This window comes from Nerophis lumbriciformis, linkage group LG09, assembly GCF_033978685.3.
Source record: "Nerophis lumbriciformis linkage group LG09, RoL_Nlum_v2.1, whole genome shotgun sequence".
Classification (NCBI taxonomy): Eukaryota; Metazoa; Chordata; class Actinopteri; order Syngnathiformes; family Syngnathidae; genus Nerophis; species Nerophis lumbriciformis.
In genome coordinates, this window is record NC_084556.2 from 15,606,744 (window position 1) to 15,620,156 (window position 13,413).

The following is a 13,413-nucleotide window of genomic DNA, read 5'->3' on the forward strand; positions in this document are numbered from 1 at the left end:
TAACCCAGGGCGGCTTATGGTGCGGAAAATACGGGTAAGTTGAATGACGCTAACACATTTGTTAATGATTGCATTCTAATATGCTTCTGCCTTGGAGACTTTGTATCTGTAAGTAATATGGAACTATGATCATTTGATTCTTGTTTAAATAGACAAATGTGCTGTTTGAGACTGCAATATTGTTTTATTAACCACACTTATAACGTACGTCTGGTTTGTGTGCTATTGTGTGATTAACTCTTGTGGAGCTGCTAGCTCCTAGTAACCTACAGCCTACAATACATATATTTTCTAAATGACTTGACTAAAATATAAGAAAAGACCAACATAGTGTGCTTATTGGAGGACATTTAGATGTTAAAGGTGGGGTACTTGTTTCTTGTGTCACCAGGCAGAATTCAAACCATACTTGCCAACCCTCTCAATTTTTCCGGGAAACTCCCGAATTTCAGTGCCCCTCCCGAAAATCTCCCGGGGCAACCATTCTCCCGAATTTCTCCCGATTTTCACCCGGACAACAATATTGAGGGCGTGCCGTGATGGCACTGCCTTTAGCGTCCTCTACAACCTGTCGTCGCGTCCGCTTTTTCTCCATACAAACAGCGTTCCGGCACCTTCACATGTTGTATACGGCTTCTGCAGATACACGTATGAGACTGCAAGACGTACTTAGCCAACAGCCATACAGGTCACACTGAGGGTGGCCGTATAAACAACTTTAACTGTTACAAATATGTGCCACACTGTCAACCCACACCAAACAAGAATGACAAACACATTTCGGGAGAACATCCGCACCGTAACACAACATAAACACAACAGAACAAATACCCAGAATTCCTTGCAGCCCTATCTCTTCCGGGCTACAATATACACCCCCGCTACCACCAAACCCCGCCGCCCCCAATCTCCCGAATTCGGAGGTCTCAAGGTTGGCAAGTATGATTCAAAATGTAAATCCCACCCCCCACTCTGCACACCTCGCTGATAGTCCCTTTGTCTCCTCCTCTCTGAAAGTGCACGAAATCTGCTTGTATAGGTGGGCTGCAATCACGTAACCTTGAGGCACATCCGGGCATTTCTGGGTTTCAGGCGAAGCTCTAAGCCCCATGAGGCTACTGTTTATTAACTTGAAACCGTGCAGATTTAGGCTTATTTTCAAAGGTTTAGAGGCAAATATAAAAGCGATCATGAAAAAATATTTAAAATGGGATGGAGTGGATTTTTAAAAAGACAAAAAAAAAGATTTAAACCAATTATCATTGCCAAGAGGTTACTACTACCTCACTTCATTTGACACTCACAGTATTTGGAGGAAAAAATATTGGAGGCACATCATGTCTTCACATCTGAAGGGTCCACAAATTAAGCATTAGTCGGTGAAAGACAAAGTTGGATTTATTCGTGCATCGGTAAGTAACGTATTTGATTGACATAACGAGTGCCGTGCTGCTGTGATCGTGACGCTAATGAGAAAAAGGATACGTTTGTTTGAAGTTGATTTCCTGCTACAAAAAAAGTCATCTACAATTCATGTCTGCAGTTGTTTGTAAGCTGTGAAGTTAATATACTGTCTCATTATTTAGCTGTATATGTCCCTCTTGTTCAGCAATGTTTGCTAGTGATATCAAGATTCAGTATATGCTATTGAGTCTACGAAAGATTTGTTCATCTAGTTTCTTAATACTATTAAGGATATTTTCCTGATGTTAACAAATATCACCAAAGACGTTATAATGTGGTCATCCGTGTCGAATAAAGCACTCTGCTTTCCTGCCCAACAACAACTAAGCCTTTAGTTTCTGTTATGAAAATCGACAACAAAAATATGATGAATTGGACTAAACAATCAAAATATTTATTACTAGGACTTAACATGACGTTAGTTTCTTTGCACAACCAGGTCTTCGTGGTTATATTTAGGCATAGCAACCACAAAATAACACACACTAATGTGATCTCTTTTCTTTTCCTTATGATTAGTTCTGCTTTTAAACACTACTAATATAGTACAGAATAAACTCGATTGCATCACAGAAAGTTTATCAAACAAACATTTTACAAAGTGATCGCTGCAGACACAAGCGGTCCGACTGTATTCCACAAGATGATGAAAGTGATATTTTGCAAGAGCCATTTTATTCGACGCACTTCCGTTTTTACCTGACTTTATTTCCTTTATGAGCCACGTCTTTCAGGACTCTATGAAAGCTATTTCCCATCTCTCTATTTGAACAACTGGAACACCCAAGAACAGAACAGCAAAGACTTTTCTGTTCAAACTCTACACTCACTCTCACTTGTTTTAATGCTACGCTCATGCTGCTTGACCATAGTGTGAACTAAGCCGCAAAGACAAACGGATGAGACGTCATATGCTACTCTCCTACTGGAGCGCTTATATTGGAGGTTTTAGATGCGAGGCGACATAATCCGATACTTGTTTTTTGCTGATATCGTGCTGATATCAGATACCATTTTTGGATGACCTCTAATTTTAATACAGTACAAAGAACTAATTAATTAATCAAGTTTAGAATAAGCAAAGGCAAAATGTAGTACACCACTTGCTGTAAACAGCAGAGGCACTGACAAGTCAGTCTCAACTAGTTTGCTGTGTAAATAACGACAATATGACATCATATATAAGAAGTTGACTCCCAATGTTACAGTTAATTTGCTCAATACAACACTGGTATCGAAACAGGAGTGCAAAGGATTCAGAGAAAGCTATTAGCCATAATCGATCAGGACTTGAAATGCATAATTATTAGCCTCCAGGTCATCAAATTGTGCTGGAATGATAGTCACAAAACAGGAAGCGACCCCTAATAAAAATTATGAATAATAATGGTCAAATCCTTATTCTAAATAGCAACCCATTCTTCACAAGATCCTTGATTCAGCTCAATGTTACATGAGGTGTATAAAGTAAAGTTAAAGTACCACTAATAGTCACACACACTAGGTGTGGTGAAATTACCCTCTGCATTTGACCCAATCCCTTGTTCCACCCCCTGGGAGGTGAGGGGAGCAATGAGCAGCTGGGTGGTCGTGCTTAGGAATCATTTTGGTGATTTAACCCCTAATTCCAACCCTTAATGCTGAGTGCCAAGCAGGGAGGTAATGGGTTCCATTTTTATAGTCTTTGGTATGAACTCACGACCTACCCATCTCAGGGCGGACACTCTAACCACAAGGCCACTGAGCAGGCTTTGTATAATATACTAAGTATAATAACCAATCTAAAACATTGAGTGAGTAAAAGGGGTTATTTGAGTGTCAGAATAATTCCGAGATTGAACACAGCATTAAGAGTCATGATGAGGCGTCTCGCGGGGGACAGACATTTGCAACTGGACATGACATTTACTTCTTTGAGCTTTCAAGGCTGAGAAGCACTGATGTCTTGGGGCTACCAAGGGCATAGCCAGTTCAAACAGCAGCACTGGCACTGAGTACAATGACACAGAGTCTCCCAATATTCTTTAGATGATGAGCTATTTCATCAAGGCAGTGAGGTGAATGAAGTGACTGATGAGCCAGTGAAGTGAAGCACGTGTCATTAAGCTAAAGATTAAGCGTGTGAAGGTGGGGATGGTGCATGTGGTCATACCGTACCTCTGTTTCCAGTGACTGTGGGGTCTGAGGCGTGGGTGCCGACTAGAGCGGTGGAGTCTGGGGGGATGGCATGAAAGGGGGGTGTGGTGGATGGAGGCAGAGTGGTGGGGGCTTCTGGTGGATGGGACAGACAAACACATATAGACAAGAAAAAACAATGCAACAGAAACATGAATTGGAAATGGGAACAATAAGATACTACACAGCAAAGCATGATAAGCAATGGGACAAATAAAATGTCATAAACAATCAAAATAATAGGGATGGGCATGGGTTGTTTTTTACTCTCAATATTAGACAATATTATTTTTCTACCAGAAAACACTATGAAAAAGATGAGTCGTTTTTTATTCAGGGTTTAGACTTGCAATACACAGGTGGTGCCAAATGATTTCGCTCCAATAGTCAGATGTTTTCGTCCTGTCACTCACATAGACAAGACACTATTTTTTTTTTATTTGACTGTTTAAAAAATATTTTTCCAAAATTGTGTTTTGAAAAAGAGGGATTGTCTTATAAGAGTTGTGTTGCATTCAAGTCCCGGGGTTCTTAACCATTTTCACCTAGGGGTCTATTTTTTCCACTACATAGGGGCCTGGGACCCACTCAAATATTAAGATTTAATTAGCAATCTTACTCTTAATTTTGATTGTATTCAATAATCATGTCTAACCTACTTACAGTTTACACAGGGGGTCCCCAAATCTTTTGACTCGGGGGCCGCATTGGGTTAAAAAAATTTGGCCGGTGTGTGTGTGTGTGTGTATATATATATATATATATATATATATGTATATATATGTATATATATATATATATATATATATATATATATATATATATATATATATATATATATTTCGAGTGCGATGATGTCACGATATCGATGGGAAAATGCATTTTTACACATGATTTGCCTGAGTGGCTAGGAGACACCGAGAGTAACAAGCGGTAGAAAATGGATTAGAAAGAACAGATTTTTAAAAACTAATAATAATTAAAATATATATATATATACCTGTATATTTTCTAATTTTTTTAACTTGGAACTTCCCATTGACCGGATTTTGGGGATCCCTGGTTTACATCCTTGTCAAATTAAATGAAATAACGTGTTAATCCCAAAGATTATTATTTATTTAACATATAAACCTTAGGTTTAGGTCAGGCTGATTAGAAAAATAAATCCTAACCAAATATACTGCTTTAGACGGGACACATATTTTACACATACCTTACATATTTACATACCTTACATATTTACATACTTAAAGTTCGTACATCCACACGTACATTCAATATACAAACATACACATACACATACTGTACATATACACTTACTGTACAAACACATATACACACTCTGTACATATACATTCACTGTACAAACACATATACACATTCTGTACACATACATTCATTGTACAAACACATATACACATTCTGTACATATACAAGTACATATGCATACTTACACTCATGCACATAATCACGTTTCATCAAACATATATTAACGTTGTTGCCCTAGGGTAAACTGGGTGTAACACATGGCACACTGACAAAGCTTAACCTATTGTTACTATAACAATCTACAAGGTTAATGTAGGTTGCTTCTCTTTCTCCCCCTCCATTTTTCTGCATTCTTTCGTATCTCAAGTTTTCATTACGTATATGTATTGTTGATAATAAAGATACATTATTGGTATTGTTCATTATCAATAGCGCTATTTCTATTGGTATTTGTATTGATCCATTTGTAGTGTAATAATGCTCATTGTCATTTCTGTATTATTTTTTATTTTTCGCTAACTGCTTATTTGCTATTACTTTTACCATCATATTTGTACATGTCGTATTTGCTGATGTTGCTCTATTGTTGTTGTTGTTGTTTGCTGTTGTTGTTTTTGTCTCTCTGTCTAATCCCCCTCTTGTCCCCACAATTTCCCCCTCTGTCTCCTTTTTTTTCTCTTTCTATCCCCTCCTGCTCCTGCCCGGCTGCATTAAATGATAATATAAATACATTTAATAAAGTGAAATACAAATAAGGCAACAAGAGAAGTATCCTACACTTCTCTTTTGTAAAGTAAATCTGAACAGCCGACATGGGCATCTACATCAACTATATGATTTGCCTGAGAAGCTGGACAGGACACAAAAAAAAAAAAAAAAAAAAAAAAAAAAAATACGGGACACATAAATAACTGAAAACATGTTTATCCACAATTATGTGTGCTAAAAAATTAACTAAACTAATAATGAATATGCTTAAAAATAAAGTGCAACTAAAAATACAGCTTCACCACTTTGGTCATAATTTTTGAGCTTTATACATTGCTCTATGACTTTAGGTCACAACTTCTTCTATTTGTTTGACATTGTCATTACTGCCACACGTGGTTAAAATGTGTATTACAACCAAGTAACGCTGCGTCCCATACAAACTAGAGCTGAGAAATAGATATTTTTTGGTGGCCCTCCAGTTAAGTTAAGAAACACTGCGGACGTCAGCCCTTTTGAATTGGTTGCTGATTGAATTGATTTTGAAGAAACTGAGGCATACTGGAGTGCATTACTTGGCTGCAACCAGCACAGGTGCTGTGGATTAGTTCATTCAAAACTAGTTTCCAAGCTAAAGAAGCCCAACTTTGACTATACCCTGTAGAAAGTTGATATAGATTAAGAAATACCATCATTTTGGCACAATGTTATTCTGATCGATAAAATGTACTTCAATAATATATTGGTTATAAATAAGTATAACATGTAAAAACAAATCCATTGATTTTCCCAATTAATCAAACAAGGAAATGTTGTCCAATGCACATCCCTACAAAACACAGAAATGTACTTTGATGAATACATACAGGAATGTACAAAAATAATGGTGCAAAACAAAACTGTGTTGTTTGTTGGCTGATGTGTGTATTGGTGGATTTCCTCTCCCAACATTGAGACAGTTATTTTGTATCCAGCAATCAGATTCAAAACTAAAAAAACTACACGGAAAAAAACATTAAATACACTGTTTTAGAGTCATGGCTGCAATATATTCCTAGCGGTGTTTTATCCAAGGCTGTGGTAAAATATTAATGGGACGAAGGGATTGGCAGTGAAGCGTTGTTTGACAAAGTTAATGAGGTTACACCGCCACCTTGTTTGTGTCACTCTGATTTTTATGGCGAGCTGGAGGTTTTTTTAATTGGCCGTGCGACAAGGCAACGCGTCCTGGGTGCCTCCGTGACTTTTCAGCCTGGGCGAGAATCACTAAGCAGCGAGAGAAAGTGAGCAAAAATGTCTCCTCGCTGCAGAGGAACCATTAAAAAGGTATTTTCCAAGAATTATGGCAGCAATTGTAAAAGGCTAAAAGGTGTGCTAATCACTAATGAATGCTGGGAACAGAGCAAGTGCCATTTTCAGAGACACAAGTCATAAATCTCTTTTGTACTCTTTGACCCTACCGACCTCCAGATGCCTTTCCTGTGGTGGGGGGGGTTTTTGTCCCTTTAATAACATTACTTTTATTAAGGGCATCAGTTATTCTTGCTGGTACATTGGGATAGCATTTTAAGGAATGTTAGGCTCTAAGACATTTTGTGGAAAATGAATAAGCAAACTAATATGGACAAGCTGTGTACCACCCCTGAATTAAATAAACAAGGCGTGTTTGTTGATGCCCTGCACTAACAAATCAACTTTCTAAGTTGTATGAAACTCTACATGTTTTAAAAGGATTTTGTAGAAAATGCCACAAATGGTTAAGCGCTATCATTTGCTCAAAACATGTGCAAAATTCATTAAATACAATTACATCAAATACATAACGATACAGTCGTTCCTCGCCACATCGCGCTTCGAAGTTTGCGGCTTCACTCGATCACAGATTTTTTTTGGTTTATTTCTTTTTTTTGTAAAGCAAATAGCATGGGTTTATACCTTAAATGAAACATTATTTAAGCTTAAAAATAGCTAAATTAACTAAAAATAATATCAACAGTAGTCTTGGCCACGAGATGAGACCAAACCAATCGGAGCACGCTGTTTATTATCGTGGCTGCTGATTGGCTCAGCCTCAGGCAGCATTACTATATTGGATTGAACAAGTGTAAAGGTGACTATGTTGGTATAATTTAATGTCTAGAAAACTCTCGTAATGTTAAAAAAAATATATTTAGAAGGTTGTAAACTGTTTTTTCTTATACTTTAGCTATGTTGAATTTATAATTAAGAATACCTACTTCGCAGTAATGAATTTACCATGGTCAGGCACAGAACCAATTAGCAGAAATAAACAAGGAACTACTGTATACAAAATCAGTAAAGTTGGCACGTTGTGTAAATCATAAATAAAAACAGAATACGATGATTTGCAAACCCTTTTCAACTTATAGTCAATTGAATAGACTTTAATGTTCGAACTGAGAAACTTAATTTTTCTTTGCAAATAATCATTAATTTAGAATTTAATTGCAGCAAGACATTGCAAAAAAGTTGGCGCAGGGGCATTTTTACCACTGTGTTACATGGCCTTTCCTTTTAACAACACTCAGTAAACGTTTGGGAACTGAGGAGACCAATTTTTGAAGCTCTTTAGGTGAAATTCTTTCCCATTCTTGCTTGATGTACAGCTTTAGTTGTTCAATAGTGCGGGGTCTCCGTTGTGGTATTTTAGGCTTCATAATGCGCCACACATTTTCAATGGGAGACAGGTCTGGACTACAGGCAGGCCAGTCTAGTACACGCACTCTTTTACTATGTGCAAAATGTGGTTTGGCATTGTCTTGCTGAAATAAGTAGGGGCGTCCAAGAAAAAGACCTTGCTTGGAAGGCAACGTATGTTGTTCCAAAACCTGTCTGTACCGTTCAGCATTAATGGTGCCTTCACAGATGTGTAAGTTACCCATGCCTTGGGCACAAATACACCCCCATACCATCACAGATGCTGGCTTTTGAACTTTGCGCCTAGAACAATTATTTTCCTCTTTGGTCTGGAGGACACGACGTCCACAGTTTCCAAAAACAATTTGAAATGTGGACTCGTAAGACCACAGAACACTTTTACACTTTGCATCAGTCCTTCTCAGATGAGAACTGCGAAGCCCGCTGCGTTCCTGGGTGTTGTTGATAAATGGCTTTCGCTTTGCATAGTACAGTTTTAACTTGCACTTACAAATGTAGTGTCAAACTGTAGTTACTGACAGTGGTTTTCTGAAGTGTTCCTGGGCCCATGTGGTGATATCCTTCACACACTGATGTCGGTTTTAGATCACGGGTCTTTCCGCTTAAGTGCAGTGATTTTCTGAACCTTTTGATGATATTACGGACCGTAGATGGTGAAATCCCTAAATTCCTTGCAATAGCTGGTTGAGAAATGTTGTTCTCAAACTGTTGGACAATTTGCTCACGCATTTGTTCACAAAGTGGTGACCCTCACCCCGTCTTTGTTTGTGAATGAGTGAGCATTTCATGGAAGCTGCTTTTATACCCAATCATGGCACCCACCTGTTCCCAATTAGCCTGTTCACATGTGGAATGTTCCAAATAAGTGTTTGATGAGCATTCCTCAACTTTCTCAGTCTTTTTTGCCACTTGTGCCAGCTTTATTGAAACATGTTGCAGGCATCAAATTCCAAAGGAGCTAATATTTGCAAAAAATAACAAAGTTTACCAGTTCGAACGTTAAGTATCTTGTCTTTGCAGTCTATTCAATTGAATATAAGTTGAAAAGGATTTGCAAATCATTGTATTCTGTTTTTATTTACAATTTACACAACGTCCCAACTTCACTGGTTTTGGGTTTTGTATATCTAGTAGGCATCGTCTTAGCTAATAATTTGCTTAACTTAGTCTACTTTGGGAAAAAAATATGTAGTAATTTTGTGATTTTCTTTTTTACTAAGTTGCATTGTACTAAAAGTAGTAAAATACAGAAAATAATAGTCATGAAATAATGCTACATAATACTATATGCGTTTCAAGAAAAAATTTGCAGAAAAAATTAGTTTAAAATTTCAACATTAAAATATGAACAATTAATACCATAATAATATAATAAATACAAATAAATTATTGTTAATCAATAGAATGAATTAAAACACAATAATACAATTGATTGTATTTAGTTATCTATTCTTTGTAAAAGTATTTATTGAAAAATATTTGATATTTTTTAAAAGATGAGGGCATACGCTACTTTTTTATATAACAGCAAATCTTTACATCTGCATTAATTTTTGCACATATCCTACTAATTTGTCAACTAAATGAGCTCCAAATGGAATCAAACTGGAGTTACGTCATAGATCAATGTTTTTAATTAGTCACTCAGAAGATACAACAAGGTGGTGAATATCCTATTCATCAATCATAATATCAAGTGTACTTTTAGAGTAACACATTATATTCTTTATCCAAAACAAACATTATTGGCAACACTAAATTGGCCCTAGTGTGTGAATGTTGTCTATCTGTGTTGGCCCTGTGATGAGGTGGCTACTTGTCCAGGGTGTACCCCGCCTTCCGCCCGAGTGCACCTGGGATAGGCTCAAGCACCCCCCGCGACCCCGAGAGGGACAAGCGGTAGAAAATGGATTGACGGAAACAAACATAAAATATAACAAGATACAGTGGCAGCATTACCGTTACGTAGAACGCATGTTGCTATGATGACACCCTGCACTTCATGAACTATTGATACCAACCTTGGTTGCATCCTAGAACAGCCTCATTATGTCCTTATTATCTTTTATTACCACGGATATTGAAGACCACATGAGATATCTCTATTAGTCGGCCACGGCATATTGAATATTGTGCTTATTGCAAAATAAAAACACCCCACTAGGAGCCTGTCGCAATAATAAAGCAATATTTATCGTTCTACTCAGGGAAATTCTCTCTCTGCTTTGTTGTCCCCTCATCCTGCACTCACTAAGCTCCTGAAAGAAAAAGGAAAAGCGACTTAATACTGAGAGACAAACGGCTGAGGAGACACAGGGAAAAGAGGGAGGATGAGCTATCCGTTTTCCCTGACACTGATTCACTTCATCCTCCACTTCCTCTGGCGTTACCAGGAATGACTTATCCTTTGTGGCGATATTACTGACATCACAGCACTAAATTACACACACACGCACGCACGCAGGCACACCCACACACACACACACACACACACACACACACACACACACACACACACACACACACACACACACACACACACACACACACACACACACACACACACACTGTACATGTCAACCTTACCAACAGGGGACTATCAGGTTAAACTGCTGAGAGAGGACCTCTATTTTTAATTTTTCAAAATGGCCAGAAACAGAGTACAGGTATACAATGTCTTTAAGATGTTTTACCATACTATTACTGAAAATGTACCTTTTGATTCATTTTAAAGAAGTTGCCAAGAGGGGACTTTGATCCTTGAGCGATGCCGGGCTATCAAAAAGTGGACCTCCATATACTGTAGCATACCTGCCAACTTTTGAAATCAGAAAAACCTAGTAGCCAGGGTCCAGGGGCCGCAGGCCCCGGTAGGTCCAGGACAAAGTCCTGGTGGGGGGTTCCCCGACGCAAAATGATTATTAGCATTCAGACAGGTTAAAATGTTGCTAAAACCATCGCTTTTCTATCAGTCACAGTGACTTTTCAAAACAAAAATATTACAGCAAAAATCGTATGGGTTGATTGACATGTTTATTCTGTAAGCTAACTTCAATAGTTTGAAATTATTTTGACAGTTAATGCCAGTTATCCTGTCAACCTTTCACAAGACTTCAATTTGTTAATTGAAAGTATAAACAGTATAAACACTTTTTACAGTAAACAAAAAGTAAAACAGTACTAAACAATTCCATTAAAAAAAAAATTGGTGTCATTATTAACTTTCTGTCCAAGCTTGTATAATCTACTGCCTTGTTCAATTGTATAAAATATTCTGTGCCTAAAATTCACATTTCTATCACAATTATCATACTGTAAACATGGTAAGCTAACTTCATTAAAATTAATAGTCCTGTCAATAGCATGGAATTACAATTCAAATGTAGTTTTTTTGTAAGCCTTTCAAAAGAATTCAAAATATGAACAATTTATGAAAATTAATTTAAGCCATCAGACACTTGAAAAGTGGCACATCACATCTCTAATGTAATCATTTTAACTTTTCAACAGAAATAGCACTGCAAAAATATTAAGGACATACTTCTGTATTTTGGTAGTTATGCTGTCAACATTTAACAAGATTTCTTCAACTTGGACTTGAAAGCATAAATAGTATAAACACTTTTAACAGTATAACAGTACTAAACAATTCCAATAGATAACATTGGTGTCATTACCTTTTTGTGGCTAAAATCCGAAAAACGTTGAAAGTTTTCCACTTGTATCGCTAGCAACGGCATTCGACTTGTGTTGTTTTGTCCCAGCGTGGTCTTTTACATCGCTAATTCCTCCGTGTCCGATCGGAAAATCTTGTCTGCACAAGGTGCAATTCGCGTAGTTTTCACCCTTTTTGGAACGGATAATTATTCCCGGATAGGCTTTTGAATATTCTTCACGGAATGACTGCAGTTTTCTTTTCGGTTTAAGACTCGTTTGCGATTTTTCTCCGGCTGATTCCATGATCGTTCGCTCGTTTGGAAACAATGGCAACAGGTGCCTCGTGCTTGGCAGCGGTGCTATAAATAGCCTCGCGCATTTAAAAAAAATATTTTTTTTAATTAATGAAAAACCGTATTTTTGTCACTGCAACCGTAACCCGGAATAGGTTGATGAAAACCGTACTAATTACGGGAAAACCGGAGTAGTTGGCAGGTATGCTGTAGTGAGATTATACCCGTTCTTTTACCTATAGAGTTTTATCACTTTCTTTCATTCAAATTGCTATAATAATAATAATAATAATACATTTATGGTCACATTTGAGCATGAATCATGTTTTGTATGCAATTCATGAGTAAAATGGCTGCTTGCACTAATAAAGTTTGCAGTGTTGTTGACGCAATTCACTATAAATAGGCTTTAATGGTCGACTCGACTGGGATTTGAACCCATTACCGCTTATTGGGAGTCAACTGTGTAAACCACTGAGCAAACCTGGGTCTTGTTGAAAGAAAATGATGTATATACACATACAACGCTTATATTTTTGTGATAGAGTGATTGGAGCACACACTTGTTGGTCACAAAAAACATTCATGAAGTTTGGTTCTTTTATGAATTTATTATGAGTCTACTGAAAATGTGACCAAATCTGCTGGGTCAATAGTATACATACAGCAATGTTAATATTTGGTTACATGTCCCTTGGCAAGTTTCACTGCAATAAGGCGCTTTTGGTAGCCATCCACAAGCTTCTGGTTGAATTCTTGACCACTCCTCTTGACAAAATTGGTGCAGTTCAGCTAAATTTGTTGGTTTTCTGACATGGACTTGTTTCTTCAGCATTGTCCACACGTTTGTAAGTCAGGACTTTGGGAAGGCCATTCTAAAACCTTAATTCTAGCCTGATTTAGCCATTCCTTTACCACTTTTGACGTGTTTTTGGGGTCATTGTCCTGTTGGAACACCCAACTGCGCCCAAGACCCAACCTCTGGGCTGATGATTTTAGGTTTTCCTGAAGAATTTGTAGGTCATCCTCCTTTTTCATTGTCCCATTTACTCTCTGTAAAGCACCAGTTCCTTTGGCAGCAAACAGGCCCAGAGTATAATACTACCACTACCATGCTTGACGGTGGGAATGGTGTTCCTGGGATTAAAGGCTTCACCTTTTCTCC

The 13,413-nt window shown here is 37.6% G+C and overlaps 1 protein-coding gene across 2 annotated transcripts in view; it reads right to left on the minus strand.

Annotated features, from left to right (window-relative positions):
- Nucleotides 1-13,413, minus strand: part of cadm2a (cell adhesion molecule 2a) — a 619,370-nt gene that overhangs the window by 50,506 nt on the left and 555,451 nt on the right. For both annotated transcript variants that reach the window (XM_061962498.2, XM_072913795.1), the window contains one exon: nt 3,622-3,735. In XM_061962498.2, coding sequence (XP_061818482.1) covers nt 3,622-3,735 — 114 coding nt within the window. The remainder of the gene's footprint in view (nt 1-3,621; nt 3,736-13,413) is intronic.